General features: G+C 36.0%; 1 protein-coding gene across 2 annotated transcripts; it reads left to right on the top strand.

Moving 5' to 3' along the window:
• Positions 1-469: 469 nt before the first annotated feature.
• Positions 470-24,338, top strand: LOC110777482 (protein ANTI-SILENCING 1). Of its 2 annotated transcripts, XM_021982089.2 has the most exons (12): positions 470-710; positions 3,363-3,743; positions 10,786-10,954; positions 11,050-12,176; positions 15,699-15,725; positions 19,005-19,097; positions 20,187-20,265; positions 20,375-20,465; positions 22,839-22,938; positions 23,031-23,147; positions 23,602-23,653; positions 23,826-24,338. In XM_021982089.2, the coding sequence occupies exons 2-11, from the start codon at positions 3,390-3,392 to the stop codon at positions 23,650-23,652; spliced, it is 2,208 nt and encodes a 735-aa protein (XP_021837781.2). In that variant the 5' UTR covers positions 470-710; positions 3,363-3,389; the 3' UTR covers position 23,653; positions 23,826-24,338. The 2 variants fall into 2 exon arrangements, with proteins under 2 accessions (XP_021837781.2, XP_056692353.1); XM_056836375.1 differs by lacking the exon at positions 3,363-3,743.
• The last annotated feature ends 330 nt before the right edge of the window (positions 24,339-24,668 follow it).

Below are 24,668 nucleotides of genomic sequence, written 5' to 3'. Positions count from 1 at the left end.
TTGATCCATTAATTTTTGAACCCGATTCGATCCGACCCGTTAGCAAAATGAACCCGTTTAAACCCGAACCGATACACCCTATCAAATTCCGATTCGTTTGTCCGAATTGGCACCCCTGGTTAATTATATGTTACTCCGTAAAGCTTATTGATGACTCAAAATATAGGGTTGCCATACTGCCATAATTGCCGTCAGCGATCCTTAGTCCCGTCACTGATTTTGTGCGTCGCCCACATTTGATTTCATTTTTCAATTTTCTTAAAAAAATCGACCCTAAACCGAATAGTTACCTATATTTTCGATTTACATACTTTACAAAAAAATATTTACAATTTAGAGGTTATTTACGGGCTTAATTTGGTTTACCCTATTTGGCAACCCTAATTTTATTTTCAAATGACTAATGTATAATTTAATTTTTCAAATAAATAGAAAAATATCCTTGTGAAAGAAATTTTAATTTCAAATAGCCTTTTCTGTCTCCTCAAAACTCGAACTCGCAAATTTGTTCCATCTCCTTTCTCGTTCTAACCTCTGATATTCCCTCGTCCTTTTTAAACCTCGAACAAAACCACCATCATCAAGTAGTTTCACCACCTCTGCCAACCACCACTCCTTCTCCGCCGCCTCTGTCAATCACTACTCATTCTCCGCCGCCTCTGTCAACCGCCTCTCCTTCTCCGCCGCTGCTATTCTCGGTGTTCACCAATGTATAGCTTATTTTCCTCTATTTTTTTTACACTTGTCTATTTTGTGTCGATTTTTTTGGTTGTTTTTAGTTTTATTTATGGATCGAAAAACTGTTAAATTCATTCTATTGCCCGGTATGATGTTGCGACTGATGATTCTTGTTAAATACAAAGTATATTCTTGGTGTTGTTTTATGTCTAATTGGTCTATACATAGTTCATAATTGTACTTGAATATCATATTATCCTTTTTTATTTTAAATTTTTTTTGATTAGTAAGTACTATGTTTTGGGTGTTGATTGGTTTTTTTTTTTTGGATCGAAATCATCAATTAGTAATTTAGCGGGATAATAGAGTTAGTTTGATTGAATTAATTTGTATGTACTTGGTATATTGGTGAGTTTGATTGATTAAGAATTTGGGCAATTTGTTACAGAGTAATTTTTAATTTGAATTCTGGAGCTTCTGATGAAAATGCAGGTGGCAGTGGGTACTTTTTGTTACTCATAGTTCTTCCCACTTATTGTAGCAACACATAACAAAAAATTATGGAGAGTGAGTGTGAAATTGGTTAATTTTTTTTTATTTTTAATGAGAGAGAATGTGGTCCTGAGAATGTGAGATTGAGTTGGTCCAGGTAAGACTTTAGGTGTCTTCGGATCAAGTAGAGCTTTATCTCCATCCATCATCTTTCCTAGCCGCTCCACCACATCCATATCCACCTATCACCCGCATCCATCTATCCGTTTGTTATTGTGAACGGATGAATATCTTATAATATAAATTTAAATCAACGCTAATATAAACGAAGTAGTTATTTTCAACAATAATTTTTTTAATACTCCTATCCCACCTATTTATAAAATAACAATCAATGACCAAACAACCACTTATCACTTAAAACTTTATAAGAAGTATTACACTATTACGAGACGATAAGAATATTAAAAACTGAAAATAGCTAGCTGCTGATAAACTTAGTGCTTTATTACTTGAGTTGAGCACCTAGCTGCTGTGGCTGGTGCCTTGTTGCTGTAGATTATGTAGCTCCGTTGGTTTTGTTTGTAAAGGCTGTTGTGCCTTTTTTACTTCTTTTGGTAATAAAATCTCCTTTTATTTGCAAAAAAAAAAAAGAATGAAAATAACAATAAATGGTATGAAGAAACTAATTTGCAACAAGAATCAAGTGTTTTGGCCGGATATTCAATAATCTTCATTCAACTTTTTGCATGGAAAATATGTCCAGACGTTCCGTCATTGCGGTGGGCTCCTTTTACTATTCTTTCGTACTTGCTTCCACATCCCGTTTTAAAAAAAGGATTTTGAGGTCTTCTAATAATACCAACCACTGAAGCACAACACCCCATTGGAAGACGGCCCAAAAGCTTCTTTTTAGCGTTTATACCTCTTTGGGTTCTAACCAAGGAGCGCGCGAATCCATGGTGCTTTACCAGTATACGCTTCTCCATCTGTGAGCTAGATTGACCCAGGTATGGATGGATAAAGGACCGTAGGTCCCAAGTTACATCAACCCGAAAAGTCTAAGAAGCCAATGGACTCACTGCTTACTTTGAAAGTGATTGGGAAAGCTCTCTGGTTAAGAATCAACTAGATAAATGAGTAGTTATAAAATAGGCGGTTAATCAAAGAGGAAATGAATTATCCTACGGTATTCAAGGCGATTCTAAAGCCCTTGAAGAAGTAGATTCTCCGACTGAATGTTCAACCCATAGATGCTTTGGCTTTTATGCGTGCGCCCGTAAACATAGACTGATGGGATTGGGCTGATTGACCCCAGGTGGGCAAAATCTTTGGTCGAACATACCCCGAAACTTTATGTCTTCTGCTAAGTCTTCTTCGTAATGACTAAGTGTTCTTCGGAATGACTGGGCGGCTAACCAACGGACCAAGTTGGGGTGAGCGGCAATTTTGAAGTTAGATATTACATGTTCTAGCTTTTACTTACCTAACACAGTTGAAGAATCTCTTACGAAGTTGAGCACCATCTGCATCCGACTCAATCTATCTCATACCTTCCATCCATTTAAGTTGAGTTTTTGTGGGTTGTTGTGGTATGAACTGTGCAGAATACATAGGCTCAATACTATTGAACCACTTCAACTATTCAACCTAATTTTGCAGGCTTTTGTTTATGACTCTTTTTTTGTTAAGATGGAAAACTATGAAAACAAGCCTTTTCTCCTTCAACTATTCAACCTAATTTTGCGGGTTTGTTTCTTTTCCATGTTCTTCTAATACTTTAGCCTCAGGGAGAAGTGTGTGTGGCTTTAATGAAGTTATCTCGATCACCTTTGGGGGCTCTTTGCTTTGAAGTTTTGGAAAGAGAAGCAATGAGTGAGATTTGTTAGGATAAACAAAATTACTGTCTTTAAGGCAGATGTATGACTCTATGTGAGTGATTTTACCAATTCTATGTGGTGGCTAGAAGAGTGGTGCATTCTCTTATAAGTAAATGCACATCTTGTTGTGTTGTTAAATTAGAAAGTCTCTTAGACTCTTTGTTTAAAAGAATACTCCGTAGTACATTCTCTAATAAGCGAATTTGAAGGCATGGTTAGCTTTATGTAGTTGTATTGAGCCATGGATACTCAAGGTCTTTGACTCTTTGTCATAGTGCCGTGTTTAACTACGGTGCTTCTTTTTTGATGCAGACCACAAATCTTCATTATTATAGTACAATGTCCAAAGCAGAAGATAATGATGAAAGGGAGTCTATTGATTTCTCTTGGGGTACAAAGAGAGGTCGAGGTGGCCAAAACAAGGGGGTGCAGTTCTATGAATCTTTCACCTATGATGGTGTGGAATACTTTCTTTATGATTCTGTATATCTCTCCAAGGAAGGTGAAGCCAAACCATATGTTGGTAAACTCATCAAAATTTGGGAACAGCCAAATAATGCAAGAAAGGTGAAAATACTTTGGTTTTTCTACCCTAGGGAAATATCGAATTATCTGAAAGGTGAGAATGTGCTAGAGAATGAGCTATTTCTGGCGAAAGGTGATGGCAAAGGCTTGGCGAATGTTAATCCCTTGGTAAATATTTCTAAGACTCTATTCGATTATGTCTTTCATGATAGTTGGTTCTATTGATTTTATTTGTTTGATTGCTAAGTTTTTGACTTGTAAGATTCTCTAAGATCATGTTTGTGAAGAAGTGAAGATTTAAAATGTGATGTATGGATCTAAGTTTGAGATTCTTAAGCTTTTTTCAACTTTTGTTGGGGCTTTTATTCTAGATTGTAGCTCAGCAAGACAACAACCATCCCGTTCAAAGTGGAATATAATATTTAGGAATTGTTTGTAGGAAAATTGCCAAACAACTACTCCCTCCGTACCTAAATGTTTTTTCCGTTTTCCATTTTACGCGGTTATTAAGGAAAAAGAAAAATTATATATTAGCCATTATTATTGTACTTTTATGGGGAATTGTTACTTTTTGATTCCATTGTCACAATAAAACAAAATAGTTGTAAGAATTTGAGCCAATAGAATTTGAGGAATAAAATTGCCAACTCATTAATCCATCCAAACTTAAACCAACCAATGAGCTTACAAGGTCTTTTATTGGTAAACCAATAGAATTACAAGGTTAACATTACAAAGAGGAGATTAAAAAGGAAAGAAAATAAATGGGAAGATCATTTTGGGACACCGTAAAAGGAAATGGGAAAAACATTTAGGTACGGAGGGAGTACCTTACTGTTCGTTCGTTTCTTTTTGTTGTACCCATCTTCGTTTTTTTTTTTGGTAATGTTCATTCCCCGTGTTACCCTCCCTTGGGCTATACCCTAGTCCCTCTCTCCCTCTCTCGTCCAAAAAGAAGACCACATACGGGTGAACCCCCCCCCCCCCTCTCATTCCTTGGTATTTAGTCTACAATTAAGGGTGGGACATCATGACGAAGGGAGTACATAGTTTTTAAAGAACTACCTTTAAATTCTTATTGCTAAGTCAGTGTTGTGTCATCTTGAAGGTACTAGGAATGGCAATGGATCGAAGTAGGGTCAGATGTAGTAAACTCTGAATCCGATCCATTTAAAATTTGGACTCCAAAATTGCATCCATATCCAAATCCATAAATCGGACTCTAAAATTGCATCCATATCCAAATCCGAATCCATATCCATATCCATTTACTTATATATCCAAATCCAAATCCATATCCATATCCAAATCCAAGTTGCATCCATATACATATCCAAATCCAAATTGCATCCATATCCATAATCATGCGTTAACTTTACTTACATGGAACTTGTATTTTTTTAATTCTAAAATAAATTAGAAATCCTATTTCTCATTTACCAAAATCTAACGAGTTTCTAATAAATTAATTAATTACAAACATACGTGCTTTAATTAAATATATTAGATTAAATTGGGAACTTTCCTTTAACAAAATGTTATGTACGAAAAATAATACACTTTTAAATAATTTCGGGTCGGATTTGGACTCGGATTCGGACTCAGGTCGGATTCGGATTCGGGTCGGAGTCTTTGTAGACTCCATATCCTATCCATATCCTATCCATATCCATTCAGATTCGGATTTGGATTCATACTCTTTTTTTCTTGGATTTGGATCAGATTTTTTCCTTGGGATCGGGTCGGACTCGGTTCGGATTCGGATGTGATACTCCGGCCTATGGCCCAAATTGCTTCCATTGACTCATTTTCCTTATGTTTTCGGATGAGAAATCTCTGACGAAAGTGTCATTACCACTTCTTCGTCTATGCGACGCCTAGTTTCAATATATTTTGGGTACCTTTAAGTACTTTCTTATGTTTGATTTGTTAGGATAAATTTTTTGGGTGATGGATTAAACAATAAGTTTTGTAGAATTAGAAATAGTTTTCACGGTTGGGGCATGGTTATTTTGATTCACCATAAATCCATGTTTAAATTTTAGGGTTTCTCTTGGTACAATAGCGCAGTGTATAAAAAGGCTAAAAAGGCGCGCCTGAGGTGCTGAGGCGTAAGGTGGTTTAAATGAGGCTCAACTAAGGCACATCCCTTGAGGCGTAAACCATTTTTTCACAACTATTTTTTACTGTTTATTATGGAGCCTCACTTCAATGACTTGGTGCTTGCTACATTGGCGATGATTGCTAATGATAAAGGTGTTTGTGTGTCAAAATGTGTTAATGGGTTGGCGAGTTTGATTTTGTATGATGGTCTTTTAACGAGTTTTAAGGAGGTAGCTATCACGATTAGTAGGTTCCTCACACTAGGTTTGGCACTGGTGTGCACAATGTAGGTTAGAACTAGAATCCATGAGTGCGGAGCTAGCTACGGTGTGGCCGGAAAGGCGTGTGATTTTGTATATGTCGGCGTGTGAAGTGGTTGGATGCATTTAGGTGACCTTCCAATTTGTTAACAAGGAGGTGCATTTGATGCTCAAGGGTGCACCTAGATCTAGATTCACTCCCCCACATTTTCCTACTCACATGCTAGCATGTGACCTTTAATGCAAGAGGGTGTACCTTTGCTCGAGCGCATTCAAGAATTTCACATTATGTAACATCATTGATATATTTTTAGGAATCGACAAAGGGTTTTTTATTCTCTTTTCCAAAATACACTATTAACACTTATCAAGAGCTTGTAATGGTTTTAGGTGATAAGTGGCTTGTTTATCAATTGTTATTCTATTAAAAAGATAGATGTTATAGGAGTCATTGGGGTGTTTTTTTTAATTGAATGAGAGAGTGATAGGTCACTCCCAAAATATTAGAGAAGTATTTAAGTATTAGTTAGATCACTCCCAAAATAGAAGTGTAAAGAGTATTTTGGGATGAAATTCTCTAGGTAGGGTAAGTTGTTGGGTCTGATAATTTAAATGCTTTCACAAAGTCTAGATGTTTTTTCCACGAACAGTAGCCTGAAGACGAGTCCAAGTGAGAAGCTTCACTTGAAAGAACCTCATCACAACAACTTATGACGTGAAGCAGACACCTTAGGATGCTTTTGGTGAGACGCAAGAAGCTTGATGGTCTTTTGGGTTGGCTTTTGTCTTGTGCTTGGTTGGTTTCTTTTCTCGGTTGGAGAAGTAAACTTTTAAAAGAGAAAAACTCAACACGTACTTCTTTTAAGTCAACGAGATAAGTAAGCTAGGTGATGTCCCCCACACACCATGTGGGTGATAGTGACACTTAGACCCCTTTTCTCTACTTTTTTTCCCTCTTTTTTTGTCTTTAATATGACATAAATGAGTAAACAACACTCCCACCGATTCTTTTTCTAAAGCGTAAAATTACATTTAGGTATGTCTATTTTTTTCCCTTTCAATCCATTCATAGATTTTCTTTAGTTCTCCCTTCCCTAACATTTTTTGCTTTTATTCTCTCAATGTCCTTATAGATGCTTCACTTAGTACTAATTGTAACTAATATTGCAAATTTGATGATTTATTATATTAAACGTTATGGATTATCAGTGATTTATGGTTAGACATATTTGTATTATATATAATGATCTTTTAGTAATATTTTTTTTGGAATGTGGGAGTATGTAAAGTTATTTATAAGAATTTTTGCAAACAAGTATGCCTCATATACTAAAGGTATGCTCCTTTGCCTTATTGCAAAATTGGATAGTCTTATGGACCCTTTTCACCTTGTTTTTGGTTGTGCATGTAAATATTCTTTCTTCTAATTCGAGTATTTAGCTTTTCATTCCAAATGGCCATGGCTAAAGTGTAAGCAATTATTTTATTGAAAATAATGGTGGAGTGGTGATGGGTTGAACAACCTGAGCTCTAGATGATAGCTTGCTTTCGGAACAATGGTGGGTTTTCCGAAGGGAAGATTCCTACTAATGGTAATAAGTTTTAATGTTCATGCATGTCCTTTTAGAGGTTAACTCAACCGTGCAGGGTGGTGTTTTGTTTAAGTTGGAGTACTTCAAGTTCAAGTTTGAGTCGATACACAAATTTGATGTTTTGACGGGTTATAAGTTGAGTCGAACTCTTTACAAGTCGAGTTGAGCTAGCTGAATTCATGATGGAATATCTGAATCACGACTCGTTCTTAGAGGGGTTCTTCTCCTTTTTTAACATTACAAAGAGACTTTAAGGGCTGTACTTATATCCTTAACTTTGTAGAGGATTGTTGGTCTTTTATCCTTGTTATTCTTCTTTCTCTTGTATCATTAAAAGTGGAATGAAGAGGCTTAGTAGTGATTGACAGGCTAAAGTTTTATCACCTAATAAAAAATAACCTAAGTTCACTAGCTAGGTAGCAAAGGGAAGTCAGGATCGAATCTACAGGGAACAGTGTTCTTTCTATTACTAATTAACTAATCTAGACTATTGGTATCAAAAGGGTTTGAATTGGTTTGTAGATTAAACTAATGCAATAATTAAAATAGAATATATCAATGATAAGGGAATCTAGGGAAGCGGTTCACCACACATGCAGATCGGGATTGGACAACGGACAACAACAATCAATTAACAATCATAACTAGGAAAACATGCATCTCTCGAGTCTTATGAATTCCTTAGGCAAATATAACTAGCAGGCTCTCGCTATGTACTAATTACAATTCCTATCTAATAGCCACAGATCAAAAACATCAAATTTATACCTCTCGGCGCATAATCTAAGGTTAATCAAACTCAAATCAAATTAGTCCGGCCGAACAGAATTGACGAGCAATAATAATAAGCTATAGAAATTATAATTAATCAATCAATAATCATGCCCACATATAATCCCAATCATGCATTCATGGATCCCCTAAACCCTAGAATATAAACTACTCACTCATGATAGCAAATAACAAAGCAATTAATCTAATGGAAAACATGATCAAAAACAATAAATAAAGCAAAATAGAAATCAATACCTAAATGAAGAACGAAAGGATGAACGAAAAATTAAAGCTTTTGATTGAAATTAAAACTAAGTGTTTTGAACAATTTAGAGAGAAAACTAAGCTAAGGAAAACAATCTAACTCTTCAATACTAGGAAAATAAGGTGTCACTAAAAATAAAAGGGGCTAGTATTTATAGTTTGCCCAAAATATAGCCCAAAACCGGAAATAAAAAATCGCGAAAAAGCAGCAGGGGTTGGCGTCGCCCGATCGGGCATTCTGCTCGACAAGCGGCCCGATCGGGCGAAATTCCGCCCTATCGGGCGGTTGCGAAATGCCCAGAACAGCGCCCAGAATGACCGCCCGATCGGGCGCGTGTCGAAACTGCACGATCCTCTATCTTCAAAATGCCATATCTCCTTCATTATTCTTCGGAATTAGGCGAGTGACCACTTGTTGGAAAGCTATTGAAGTCTAGAATCCAACCCTATTGGAATTACTTCATTTGGAGTTGTAGAACTTGAGTTATGATTAAAATAGTGGACTATAGTCATTTTTCTACTTCTTTCGTTATTCGCTTTGCTTCAAAACTCTTCCAACTTAATGTTTGTGCTCTCGAAAGTACATAATCTCTTGTATTGATTCAAATGAGTAGGAAATGCAAAAAAATATGCTAATTCCTACAATGATGAACCTGAAACTACAAACACACTACAAGAAGCACATTAGTACTAAAAATCGCTCCGAAGAGCTCATTTGAGATCAAAAAGTACTAAGGGACGGGGTAAAAACACTATAAAATATGAACATATCAGTGATGATTATCACACCCTTCATAAATGGAATTAAGTACTACCTCTTTTTTTTTGTTCTACTCACTTTCCATTTATGATTCTTCTTTTTGTTCTTCTCATTATCCATTAATGATTGTTTTTTTATTCTACTCTCTTTACTTTATTGCATTTTTGGCATACTCTTTTTTTAGCATCTTACCCTTCTTACGCCTACAATATTATGAATTTCCCCTTTCTCTTACTTTTTCTTACACCCACTCACCTTTATTTTGACACCTTTCCACCTTTTTACTATTACTCTCCTACTTTTTCTTATTTTTTAACACACTCGCCTTGTCCACATTTTTCTTTAACTACCTAAGTGAGTTGAACCAAATAAAATAAAATAAACGGAGGTAGTGTTAGGTTCTACTTTAATTTCCCCTGATTTTTAGATAAATTGTTCCTTATTTGTTCGAGGCATGTGTTTTTGTCTTCCTATGACGGTCTTTTTTATATTTATTTTTTACTTACAAAGTGCTGTTTTTTCTTTTCTTTTTGCTTGATATTGGTGGATATCTAGTCTCACCTTTTGTATTCTTCCTTTTCTCCTTTAATCTATTTTTATTTACCTAAGTCGAAAAGTTACACGAGGGGCGGAATTATTGTGTGGTATTTTCTGCATGCATAGCAGTTGTTACCTAAGTCGTGGCGCGCTTTGGTATGATGAACTGATATTGGAACTCAATTCACATCACCGTTTCGTACCCTTATCCACAACCAACCCAATATAGGTGCGGACATAGAATACATGTCGAATTTCTATGTCCGATCATTGGGGGAGGAAGCGGAGTCGACTATGCCGAAGGATAAGAAATGAGGGCAAGAAAAAGAACATATGGTATTCTATTACCTTTTTTTCTCATTTGTTTGTTCTCTCGTTACGGTGAGCCGCGACCCATTAGTTGGGCCTTCAGCTGAACAATTTGTCTTCTTTTGTGATTTCTCTTTTTCTATACTAAGTGGTTGGTGTATTGTTTCATCCAAACAATGAATTCTACTCGTCTTGGATTGGAGTTGGTTGTATCTTTACATTAGTGGCTATGTTACTTTGACTCGTTATTTACTCAAGTACCCGTGTATGATCCTCGACACTCGGACATGGGATATGGACATCATACACTTTATTTTGAACCAAAATCATGATTTCTTTTCACAAAATAGCCGGGTTGGACATGGGTACCCGAGTTCGAGTAACATAGATTAGCGGTTTAGGAGAAAGAAGATGCCTCCCAAGCAAGTATGGCATGTGATGTCGTGGGCATGGACATTACGCTCTTTTTGTCCTCTTTTCTTGTCGATCCTTCGGATATGCAGTCAATTGCATGTCTCTTAAGATCCCTTTGATTGACATAGATCACTTGTTAAACTTGGTTTGCCACATACACTTGGATGTAGGTGCTGATTTTTCTCATGTAAATTCAGGAATCAATTGGTGGTAAATGCAATGTTGTTTGCATTTCAAAGGATGAGAGAAATAGGCAACCTTCCGTGGAAGAGCTTAAGATGGCGCACTACGTATTTTACCGCACATTTGATGTCCAACATCATACCGTTACGGATGTGCTGGGTGAAAAAATTGCCATGACTGAGGGTGTGTCCTGGTGCCTATTAAGCTTGTTTCTTTGATCAAAACTTTGTCAGAAAATGTATCTTTCTTGACGCTTTTTTGTTGCTCATCTGTCACAGTTAATTTGTTATTGAACAAAAGTGATTTTCTGTCACTCGATCTCCCTATGGTAGATAGTGCCAATGCTGTTGCGGGCTTGGAGAACCCACTGATTTCTCATACATATACTCTTGTGGAAGACGGTACTATGGAGTGTGATGCCACTGGAGGTGAACTATTGGAGAAAGTTAACAAAGGGGATACAATTTTATTGGATAAGTCAAAATACCATCCTGGAGGACATATTGATGCTGCTGGACTTGATAATACTGGTTTAGTGGTGGGGAGGGAGAGAAAGTTGGTGAATAAGGATCCTGGTGGAGTAGACAAGGATGTAGTTTATGATGATAGTTTAGGTTCTTTACTTTCAAATGACGATAAAGGGTCAAAAGGAAAAAGCGATGCTGCTGTACCTGATGATCTCGGTCTAGCTTCTGTACCTGCTACTGAAGTTGCCTTGGCTTCTGGTAGCAAAAGAAGATTAAGATCACCAGAATCCAAGGAAAATGATTTGGACGAGAAATATGTGGTTCTACCTGTTACTGATGCTGAGAAGAAAATATCAGATCATGTGAAGGAAAATCACAGGGCTGTTGGTGCTGTTGCAAAAGTGAAGTCTGATGACTCTAATGACAAGCCATTTAAGAAAGTGAAGATTAATGGCAGTGCTCTGGTATCAAGTGACAATGGTGGGACTAGCACTCCCAAATCTGCCGCCGTCGCGAGCAATAAGGGTTCTCAATCTGTTGTTGTTGGTACTGATTCTAACATTGGAGGCAGGCTTACCAAAGAATTTGATGGCATAAGCAATGGCCATCCAAAAAAACTCAAGCCAGTGGAAAAATCTGATGACAGGCTGCGTGAAATGTCAGTCAAACAACCCAAAGATAAGCAGGAGTCTGCTGCCACAGACATTGCAGCTAATAAGGCTTCACAACCAGGTAATGATGATGTTGAAACTGATGATAAAGGCAACTTGAGTAGGAAAGTAGCAAGTACAAGCAATGGCCTTCCAAAAAAGCGCAAGTCTAGTAGCACAATAGACGATAAATCCAATGATAAGTTGCGTAAAACATTTGTTAAGGAGCCCAAAGACAAGGAAATTGAAGCTTATGGTTGTGTTAAGGAAGTCACCGAACGACCACCTGTAAGTTGTATTAGTTCTTTTGTATTTTGTCTTTCCCGCCGTTGCATCGTTATCCTTAATTGTTTATCATTCCTTTTGTACATCTTAATTCTACTATTTTGCTTCAAGTTTCATACTTCTTGTGTGCTTTAGTAAAGTGAACTCTTGATATGATGAAGCTTTGTGCTCATCCTCATGAGTTTGAACAAATGGATTACTATCAAGTGATGGTTATAGCTTTATTTCTACCTCACAAGTTACGTCATCTAGAAATCTTCATTTTCGGGATAAAGTATTCGAATCCACAACATACCTTTATTCTCCAACTAAGAAAGAAACTGGGATGCAGGGCTACGTAATGAGCTCTGGTCCCCACACGACACTTTTCATTCGACATGATGGAGCTTCTTTAATACCTTGAAATGTTGGAAATAGATGAGATTGTTACTTGCCTACAACAATGTACTCATTTCCTTTGGTAGAACTCGTACAAGGTTTTAGGATGTGTGATTATATCAAGAGGAAGAGAAAATAGATATGGTTGGAGAAAGTAGGCAATATTATACCGAGGACTTAGTTTAAAAAGGTGCAAGCGCACTAAGGCGCACAACGGTCATAGAGCCTAGGCATCAAGGCGCAAGGCTCAGGCGCGCGCTTTTTGGATACGAGGTGCACATAATTTCCTAATAAACCTTAAAATTCGGTATAGAACAAAATTAACACAACTTATACTCAAAACAACATAATGCTATTGGAGTGCCATATTTTTTCTTGCCGGTTCACAAGCATTGCGTGATCCCGTCGATGAAGTGACTGAATTAGAACCTTCCATGGTAATTACAAGCTGGAAATATGAAAATAAACTCATATTATGCTACTGCCACTACCCAAAAAGCTTAGGTTATAGAGATATGACCATTGATAGGTCATAGGGGTGTGTTTATATCATTAAAAAAGAAAAAAAAAGATCCACGTTAGCCTCTGTGCCTGAAGACTCAAGGCGCACAAGGCGCTATGCCTTGCCCCTTACCTAAGGCGCATAAAGGCGCACGCGTGGTTGACATCAATGAGCCTGGAGAGCCTAGGTGGCCTTGAGCCTAGACACGCTTTTTTAAACTAAGATTGAGGAGATAGAAAAGGAACATAAATAGAAATGTGGGTAATTTTTGAGGATTAAAACGTAGATGTGATGTGGAGATAGTAGGCATTCTTTATTAAGTCAAAGAAAAAGGAGATGTGAATGGAGGTAGTGGTCTTTTAACCCCAAAAACGAAATGAAAGGAAAAGACTAAATTCTAAATTATGGAGACTATAAAAGCTTTGCACTAGGTTTTGAGGAGTAAAAAGACTTGTGGTCTTTACAAAATAATTCCTCCGTTTATTTTCTATAATTGCACTATTTGAATTTCGACACTATTCACACACTCTCAATAATATCTTTTGTGATTTATAGTTAAGAAATAATATAGTCATGAGGGGTCTTGTTAGATTCTTCTCGATATATACGTTCAAAATACCCAATAACTTTTACTAATGTATGACTAGAGATGTTATTGGTAAAGAATGTGCACTTGAAGCGTGAAACCTCAAATTGTGCAATTATAAAAAAAAAACTAAAAAACTTAGGAGGTAATTGTTATTCATCAAATCAGTATGTTAGGTAGATGTTAGAATCTTAGTTGATGTTGTTTTAATACTTCCTCCATCCCAAATTAGTTTTTACACTTATCACGACGCAGTTTTAGGAGATAGGTTGTTTGGTTATCGAATATTATTTTATTGAAAAAGTAGATGTGATAGAAGACAGTGGAATATTTTTTAATTGATTGTGAGAGGGAGTGTGGACTGTGAGCCCTAGCTTTTTGGTAGTGGAAAGAGAGAAGTATTAAAATAATGTAGCTTCTTTCCTAAAGTAGAACTGTAAATACTTACGAGACAGATGGAAATGGAAAATATAAAAGCTAATCTAGGACGGTGAGAGTAGCTAATAAAAGTAGCTTTTGGATGGTAAGACGTATTAGTTTTAAAACACAAAATCTCTAATTCACACTCTTGTCTACATTTCAATATTTCATGCTCTATAGTTAAATACTACTTCCTCGTCCCAATTTAATTGTCACACTTTCCATTTAAGCTTATCTCAATTTAATTGTCACATTTTCTTTTATGGCATGGTCCCACTAATATTTTATTATCTCTCTTTCTACTACCTAAAATGATGACTCTACTTCCTCTCACATTCAATTAAAAAATTCTTCCTCTATCTCCCACTACACGTAATTTTCTATTAAACTATAATAGAGAAGCCTACGCATAAAAATCCATGAAAAGCTTAGTATGACAATTAAGATTGGGATGGAGGGAGTATTAGGAGAGAAATAAAGTACAAATTTTTATATTGAACTGTTTTTACACTCAACTCGAGAGTCGGGACTTAAGACAAAGTAATATTAGTTGACGATTCTTGTGAAAGGTAAGGAAGTCCATTGGAAGATTTTCTTATGTTAATTATTGATTTTTGCACAATCGTTTCTATTTCATAAATACATATTTTTTTGCCCTTTTTCTCACAAGAGAAATAAAATTCTTAATGAAATAAAACATTAAAATAAAAAGTGTAAATAGGCTGAATAATTTCAAGTATTCATCTTAACTTCAGTCTAGCTTAAATGATCTAGGATAATTGTAAAGTTCATAACACACGACAGTCGGCACCCACTTATTAAAAAGTTAAGTTTGAAAATATTTTTTTAATCAAAGTGTAAGACCAAAAGAGATATTCCAAGTTACTCATTAGATTTTTGAGTTGAGTTAAAGTTAACTTGATTTAACTCCCTTGGGTTTTTGAGTCAAGCACAAGCTGAAGTTGGATTTACTCGAGTTGAGTTTTGAAGAAGTTATACACTATATTTCTCATTGAATTGGCATTTCATTTTGAGGACATTTGCGCTGATTACGAGCTAATTTGTTTCTAAGGTTCTAGTGTAAGTTCCATGACCTTCGGAGTTGAACACTTTCCTATATGTAACAATGCATCACTACCTTTTTTTAATGTTTTCTATGAATTTAAATGAATTAGCATTCCTTGTCTCCGGTGAAGAGAGGTATTAGGCATATAAATTGTATAAGAGCTTAAACGGGGAAGTGTAAATTTATCCTTGTTTTGGTTTTGGATCTACAAGGTAGCGATGAAAATGTTACATTCTCTGAGCTATAGGAATTCGCAACACTCCAAGTGTAATGTGACTAATGTCCAATAATGGATAGTGAGGAAGTGGTAAATGTTGGAGTCTTCTACTATACAAACAAGCTTTCCCCCTTTAAGTTTAAGTGGTTCTTTATTTGGCCGATTGAGGGACTTCCCACGACTATGGGTCTTAGTATTGGATCATTATAATTATGATGTTTTCAATCTAATGATTGTGTTTTGATTCATAATCTTTTATTGATGATCATATTTTAACTTATGCTACTACTCTTTTGCTTCTAGTGTTTTTCTTAATTGTGCTGATGTATTCTTTTGCACCTTTCTTATGTATACAGGACAGGAGTAAATGGTTCACGGCAAGTGTGAGTATTTTTCTTCATACTTATTTCATTTGCTTACTTTGCTATTGTTTAAGGTCATGCATTGAAATTGATATTGTTATGTGATAGTGCTTTGTATACTTCCTCCATCTTTCTTTATGCATTTTAAATATAAAATAATTACCAGGTTGCTTTGGTAAGTTTCAGGCTACTAGATATTTGATAAGCTATTGAGATCGTTTGACAATAAAATGAAGCGGTTTCGCTGATAGCATTTACCTATATCTTTGATGTGAATTTGGCTTTTTTTTGTGTTAAAATTCTTTTGTATCTTTGTATGTGTGTTTGTTAGCAACATTACATTACATCTTATTTCTTATCAAGTATAGCAATGATTTTGTTCTAGTTGAATGTTTGTGTAAAACATTACTATGCTTAGTTTATAAGGCTTGAGGCGCACTAAGGTGTAAAAGGTCCCAGAGCCCAGGCGCAAGGAAACATAGAGTAAAGTATCCAGTAGGGGGTTGGAGAAGGGAAGGTTTCCTTAGTGTATTACCTTTTAATCCCTACATAGGGAGAGTTCATGCCAATTGTCTTTTTATGGGTCCATTTCAATAATGTTAATAGGAAACTGAGATGGGGGCCAAGGTCACAAGTTTTTTGTGCATTGATTGTAAGAAGAAATCATATACCTAAAATAGTTTATGTAGAAACAAGGACTCTTATTCGCGAAAAGTAAAAGCCGAAGAGAAGAAAGAAATAGTTTTTCAAAAACCAAATTAGGACCCACCCTATTATGACGTGAATTTTTTTTCCGCTCCTATTCTTTCGTGTAGAACCTCGTGGGAATGGTTTACCTCTTTGATGAAAAATCTTCCTCCTAATTTCTTCTTCACATATATCACATGATATACAAGCATTATTATTAATATTATGACATGAAGACTATCTCCTCTGACCCTTTGCAAAAAGGTCTAACCCACTTACAAGTGAATGGGTTTTGATATATCATACTAGAATGGCTAATTAATAAATTTCATCTGCTTAAAAGCCATAGGAGACAAACAAGAATTCAAAGCTATTGTAAAATTGTATATCCCTCGAGTTTTTACTGGACATAGTGATACCTTTAGGGGTGCCCATGTGTTTCCTTAAATAACGCTCCTCTATGTAAACGCAAATTTTCCCTTGATCATAAACCAGTGAACACCTAATGACACTAAGGCCCTGTTTAGTTCACCTTATTTCAGGACTTTATTACTTATTTCCGATTAAATAAGACCAGACCAGACCATGCCAGATCAGATCAGAAAAAATAAGTCCAGATCATACCAGACCAGACCCGATTATTATGATGATTATTATTATTATATATTTATATCATTGTTAAGGGATACACTTGCCTTTTCCGGCCGTATTTATTTAAGAGATACACTTGCCATTTTTAGTAACTTATCAATACCACCATCTAATTAAATAATCTATCTAATATATAATATGTTCCACCACCCTGTTAACATAAATAATTTCAGAACTACACCCCACCTCCCACCCCCTAAAATGACACGGTCCCCACTTATTTTACCTATTAAAATATATACCCAACCTCACTTGTTTTATTACATATTTCATTCAATTTTTCATCTTAATACACGTGCCCGGCCAAGTCTACCCCTTAAATAAATACAGAGGGAGTATTACTTAAGACATAAAAAACATTAACAAAACATTCAAATTCATCGTGTCCAAATTAAAACCATTAAGTCCAGATCAGAAACGATATGATCAGGTCATGTCCATATCAAAACTGATTTTTATAGATCATAACCATTGTATATCTAGACCAGAACTGATAGGATCAGATAATATCCAGATCTATTATCTGTACAGATCATGTCCATATCATGTTCAAATCTGCATAGATCTTGTCTACATCAGAACCGATTATTACATAACCAATATGTTCAGATCAAAACCGATTTGTACAGATCATGTCCAAATCAGAATCGATATGTCCAGATTATAACTGGTCTAGATATGACTATGTACAGATTATGCTCAGATCAGAATTGTTCTGCAAAGATCATGTCCATATCAGAATTGATTTGTACTGATCATGACTGGATCAGAACTGGTTTGTACAGATCATAACCACATCAGAACTAATCTGTACAGATCATGTACATATCAGCAATAATCTGTATAGATCATGTCCAAAGCAGAACTGATCTGTACAGATCACGTCCAGATCAGAATTGATCTGTACAGATCATGTCCAAATCAGAGCTGAACTGTACAGATCATGTCCAGATCAGAATTGGTATGTACAGATCATGTCCAGATTACAACTGAATTGTACAGATCATGTCCAGATCAGAACTGATCATGTCCAGAACAGAACAACATATCTGTACAAATCATGTCCAGATCATAACCGATCATATCCAGATCATATCCAAATCATAACCGATCTATCTAGATCATGTCTAGGTCTATCTAATATAAGGAATAGTTAAATCATGAGCAAAGTCAAATAAATAATAACAATATTATAAATTTGTGTAATATTTATTTTACACGTAAGTCGTTTAATATTAATAAATGTAGATTTTTGTTTAAACTTAATTATGAAGAATCAGATTAGATTAGATTAGATCGGACCAGACCAGATTAGATCATACCAGATCAGATCAGAAAAAATAAGTTCAGATCAGATTAGAAAAAATAAGTTCAAATCAGATCAGATCAGATAAGGAGAAATAAGGTGAACTAAACAGGGCCTAACTTATCATTGGTTCTAACTTGGCCAAGGAAGGCCGATTAGACCGCACAATCAAGATTACAAGGACTAACTGAGGCTCGAGGGACATGGATTTGAAGTCTCTCAAACTCTAGAATAGCAGATAACAAAAAGCAGATGAGGGATTGCCTTCTACGCATTCTATCTATCGTATTCTTGTATGCAAAAATATTCTTGTCAATGTACATCGGAGTTCCACTTGTATTGCTTCTACTTCTTAATACTTAATTGAGCATGTGAGAAGCGTTTGGAACCCAAAGTATTTTACTTTTGTGTTCTTTTTCTATTCTAGTAATGGACAAGACAATTGAATTTACACCCATATGGCCATATGATCATCATGCCCTTCTACATGATATTTTAATTATTTCCTCAGGGTTATAGCATTGGGTAAAGTCACTTTTTCCATCAACAATTATGTGAATTGAGTTGGAATGCATCGCGTTGCTATTAGTCTGATTTTCTTTTTCATCTGAACTTTAATTGAAGACTTGATTTTGCAAAATTTTAATGTGTTTCAGCCTTGGGAAGGAAGAATGAAAGATGCCCATGACCAAGGAAGGCTTGTTCTACTACATAATTTGGATCCAACATACACCTCCACAGAAGTTGAGGTAGAGAGATTTTCCGTGTTTGCCAACATGTTAATTTGATGTGTATGTTAAAGTATGCTGTGTTAGTGAAGTGAATTTTATTGATCTTCTTTTTAATGAGTTGTGATATTGCTTTAGCGACTTGGATAACCACTTAGGGGATGTTTGCCTGTTTGGTACGGGGTCTTCAAGAAAGGATAAGCAAATGAACACTCTTCTTGATTTCCTTGTTTGTTGTTTTTTGGTTCATTTTTTTCTTTTACTTTATCATATTGTTTCCCAACTTTCGTCTGCCATGATTCCCCTTCCTCTTCAAAGGTTTCACTCTAAGGGAAGCCTCCTTGTTTGCTGATGGTGGTTATAGGGTGGGAGGATGAAAGTAGTTGTCTTCTTTCACTTTTTCCTTAAACCCACACAACCAACAACAACAAAAACAATTAAGGGGTTTGCTTTACTTTCATATTCTATCCCTCTCTCGTTTTCTCTTGTAAAACAAAGGGCACACATATTTTATCAAACCTTATAACATCTAGGTGTCTGAAGCCTTTGGCTACTTTTTCATGGAGTTTTTGTTTAGGATGCTTGGGTTCACAAACTATTTGTTTGCATTTCATCCTCAATACGCGCTTTTTGTTTTATGGATATCAAGTTACTCGAGAGTGATTACAATAGTTATGCATGCAAGATTGCTTGCCCCACGCTCATAAAATTAAAGAGAGAGTTCAACGTGGGATGTATCTAGTATATTGTTTACTCTTTTTCTTGATTAGGATTTACACTTCTGTTTTTTATGTGTCCCAAATTAGTTTTTGCACTTCTATTTTGGTGTAGACTCCACTAAACCCTAAACAGTCTCTGTTTTCACCAAAGTTAGGGCACCACTTTCTCAAACATTCAGTAATAAAAAGTCTCCACTATCTTCTATTATTACATCTACTTTTTTTAACATAATTATACCCCACCATCTCCTCCTCATCTACTTTTCATAAAATAATAATTAATAAATAAATGATAACTTATCACCTAAAACTATGTAAGTGTTTAATGAAGTATTTATTTGTGGAGGAATATCCTTTAATCTCTATTTACTTCTGTATGTATTATTCGCAGAATATAGTTTGGCATGGCTTTGGAGAAAGTTGCACTGGAAAGGTGGTTCAGCGTACTGCGACATCTAGCCGATGTTCTGGTGTGCCACTATTACTATTGTCAAACTTTCAACATGTTAGAAATTTTTTGCTACCTTCGATGAAGGTGTTGCGATTCCAACTTAAAGTTATTCTTTCAATTTGTTACAGGACAAGCATATGTTATCTTCAAAACGCGGGAAGTGGCAGAAAAAGTCCTCAAGAAGTTGGACAATGAGTGCTTTATGCTCCCAAATGGAAGGTGCGTCTATAACTGATACAATTTATTTTCCATGTTTACGTTTATTGGGAGGGTAGGAATCGGAAGAGGTGGATAAGATGGGGCCAAATCACTAGATGGAGGTAGGATGTGTTAGCGATTTTAAAATGGGGCAAGGTCCGAAAATGTGTGAGGGTTTTAAATTGTGGTTAATGTTGGTGGTTGAGGCAATTGATTTGCATGGGTGATCTGTGCTTTATTGTGATGTTGTGTAAAGATTGCAATTTATGCAATATGAATTTTGATATTGGTTGTATCAGCTTTATATTGGAGCATGACTATCAATATTAGGTACTAAAGTGAGACTATTTAAGATGTAGCAGTGTAGCACTAACTAAGGCATGTTGATCAAGAGACATTCAGTTCCCGATTTGTACGGGGGACGTTGAAGGATGAGTTGCATTTTGGAGTCCAAGTGAAGAGAGAAACTGAAAGAGTTATAGTTTGTTTGTTTGTTTGTTAATGAGAAACTCAATGAGATTGGGTTTTTTACTAATCCCAAATAAAATAAGGTGAAAAAAAATACTAGCGGGCGAAAATGTGAGAGAAAGACTGTGTGAAGACTGGAGGAAGTGTAGAGAAATTCCCTTCTGGGTGGATATGGATTCATCGAGAAGAAAACTAATCAAAGATAAATCTTAAAATGCAAGCTCTCCAAGGCTTAATTTCTCATTTGATCTGGTTACATTTTCCCTTTCATTTTGGATACTTACATTATTCCCAACTATCCTATGGTACGGTTGTATTTTGCAAATAGTTCAAAGTTCAAATATGTGTATTCTTCCTCTGTCCATGAACGAACGTCTTAGTAAGTTTCGACACACATATCAAGAGTAAATTGTAAAGAGTACGGGAGAGAGATTAAGAGAGTTATTGGGAGGGCCCCACATTACATAGGTTGGATGTAGATGAACGTAGGATGATCTGACGCAAGGATACATGACCTTGAATCTATTCGAGTTTCACCCTATCCAACCATGCGTGTTCATGGGATGAATGAAGCTTATGGAAATAAATTTGCAAGTACTTTGAATGGCCTTTTACATCAAAAACTTCAAATGCTCTCAACTCTTTCCATTCTACTAAAAGAAGAGCATATGGTTTCTCTTGGAAAACTCTATGAAGTGAGATATGGCTTGTCAAAGTTGACCCTTGTGGTCTGTCTGTACTTCCACGATTTCTTATGACTTTATTTCTCCTTTTTGGCAATTGTAAAAACTGATTTAAAATAACCCATCATGCTAACTTTAGGGCACGAGCTTTAAATTTGTTGAAATCATCCAATAGTATATGTTTAAGACACAAGAAAGTTGTCACATACGAGCAAGTGTCCTACGTGCTATCATTAGAAGAGTAGGGAGAATTCCTTGAATCAATAAAGTTGTCACATACGAGCAAGTGTCCTACGTGGTAAAACTAAATGTTTTAAGACACGAGAACACAGTTCTAGTGGTTATAGGTATGGGGACACAAGAAATATTAAATCATGTCCTCATTTTCAGTTTACAGTATATACTCGCACACGCACAGAAATATGCGTATGTGGACCTGACTTGAACGAATATGTAAATTCTGTTCTCAAATCTGAGCTGCTTTACTGAAGACAGGAGAGGAGTAATGAAAACAGAATTCTGTTGCCATACTAAGGAGACAGAAAGGGAGAAGCTTGGGAAGAACGTAAAGGAGCTGTCTCTGGTTACCGTGTTCAACTAGCTTTACCACCATTAAGAAAAAGCTATAATACCTTGTATCTAAATACGGCACAATATGGTAGATTTGACCTTCAATTGGCAGATCTTTGAAAGTTCCTTTCAAACCCTATTTCTTAAAAGTCTTATACTTTGCCACTTTTCATAGGTATGGATCAAAATGAACACGGCTTAGAGACTATCTACATATTTTGGAAGCTTATTAAGATGTTCAAAATATTTCTTAAGTAATAGGCTTATATGGTATATGCTTTGCTCAGATGGTGTATTCTGTTGAATACCCTCTGGCTTTAGAAATGTCTTCATCCTCGTAGAGTAGTCGGTGACAGCTTCTGCTTATACAACATCTTTATATTGGATCATACAAGTATTTGATGTATATTACTCGCGCAGCAGTTGGTTCTTGTGTTTGTGTTTTTTCTTGACAGAGTTGCTTATTCCAGTACTCTTTGGGAACTTCAAATAGTGGAAGAGAAAATATATGGGCTATTAATACATTACTTATTCATCCAACATTTCCTAGTTATCTGTCTTTCTAAAATGTGGTTGTAATAATTATCTCCCTTTTTCATGGTTATATGGCATTTTGTGAAGACCTTTTATACTCGGATTACAATTTGATGCCTTTTTTTTTTTTTTTAACCAGGCCCCTTGTAGGCAGCAGAGATGTTGTATGCTTTCCTGGGAAGCAATCTCAGTTCCCTGGTCATTTGGTCATACCAAAACCTCAAATGCAGCGGGAATCGGTATTGTTAATTTTGCTATTGAACTATTTTCTACTTCACCTTTAATCCTTTTAATTTTTTTTTAAAGAAGTCTTTTTGAATTCTTCTGTCAGAGAGAAGCAGTGTCTACATCACATTCTGCTCAGTCAAACACCCTTGAATATGAAATGGCACTTGAGTGGCGTTTACTACAGGAAAGATCGGAATTGGCGTGGAAGATGTTGTATAAGGTTTGAAGAATTCTATTCACTTAGCCTCCATTTGGCAGGGTGTAACACATTTTCCTGGAAAACAGTATTCCTCTATTTTCAATTTTACTTTGTTTGGTTTGCAAAGTGTAAAACCATTTTCCCCGGGAGTAAAATTGCTCTCCCACTGATGCAAACCCATTTTCCCTTCAAAATGAAGGGAAAATTGTTTTCCTTTTCCTTATCTCTCTTGTACACTCCTCTCATACCCTGCATACTTCCCCTTTCATTTTCCTTTCGTTTCATCATTTTTCTTACATGGAACCAAACAATGAAAAACTAATTTTGGAATTGTGATTTCCATTGTAAATCGTTTTCCTTGAAAATTGTTTTACACTGAAAATGTTTTACACCCGACTAAACTTAGCCTAAGCCTTATTTCTTTCTTCAGCTGAACGTGTTATTAATTTAATTTATCTGTTTAACTTTTCTGTAGCAACAAGGAGAACAGATTAAAAAATTGAAGGCGACCATGAAATCAGAATGAGGTAGTTTCTATTTTGCGACTATGGGTTATGTATGATGATTATTGATTTCGACTTTCTTTGTTTTTTTATTTCTTTTTTTCATTTGTTTGGTTGTCGTTACTTTCACACAGATTTGTTATATATTTCCTTCATTGAGCTGAACCGAGCCTTCTTTCATGGAATTTTTATGCAGATAGACTTAGGATGACCAACAGAGACTATAGCTCTGATTTTCAATTAGGATTTTGAATGTAAAACATTTCTGCATGGAGCAGATTTGGTCTTCTGTAGGGATGCATTGCTGTTGAATTTTTGGGTGTTTTCGGCTCAGCAGCTTCTAGAAACTTCTGTGATGGATGTTAGTGGCTATGTTACTCGGATTCGGGTACCCATGTCGGACTCGGGTCATACCCGTATCTGGCTCGGCTATTTTGTGAACATATTTCATGATTTTGGTTCAAGGTGAAGTGTTCAGGGTCCGTACCCATGTCCGGGTATTGAGGATCCGACGCGGGTACTTCAGGTGAAACGAAGAGTCCAATTAACATAGGTTAGTAGTATATGTGCTGTGTGCACATTTATCACCTCAGTCCCTAAAATGTACATAAATGTAAATGAATTTCATACTCCTTTTTTACTTTGGTGACTGAATCATCTGTATCTAATTACAACGTTACTTTTAGCGTTATCACCCGTTTCTCTTCAATGTCTCCTTTGGTTTGCTAACTTGCTATATTTCTTAATTTTGATATATTTGCCTATCTTCTTGTCTTTTTGACAAGCTATATTGCAAAGAAGACGAACCTAATATTTTCGTGCAACTTCATTTCTAACAAAGCGTGTCGAATCAGTGAAGGTCGAAAGTCGCAACCCTACAAAAGGATTTTTGTGCAGCCCTTCAGAAGCCCTGGAAGGCAAGCATTAGCCTCGGTGCCCTCCTAGAAGAGGAAGTTCGGTCGAACTAGAACGAGGGTTGGTCGGTCGAACTAGAACGGGGTTTGATCGAACTTTGTCAAAGTTCGAGGAACTCGGATTT

The sequence above is a fragment of the Spinacia oleracea genome, chromosome 2 (assembly GCF_020520425.1).
Source record: "Spinacia oleracea cultivar Varoflay chromosome 2, BTI_SOV_V1, whole genome shotgun sequence".
Lineage (NCBI taxonomy): Eukaryota > Viridiplantae > Streptophyta > Magnoliopsida > Caryophyllales > Amaranthaceae > Spinacia > Spinacia oleracea.
This window is presented reverse-complemented; position numbering and strand designations above follow the sequence as displayed.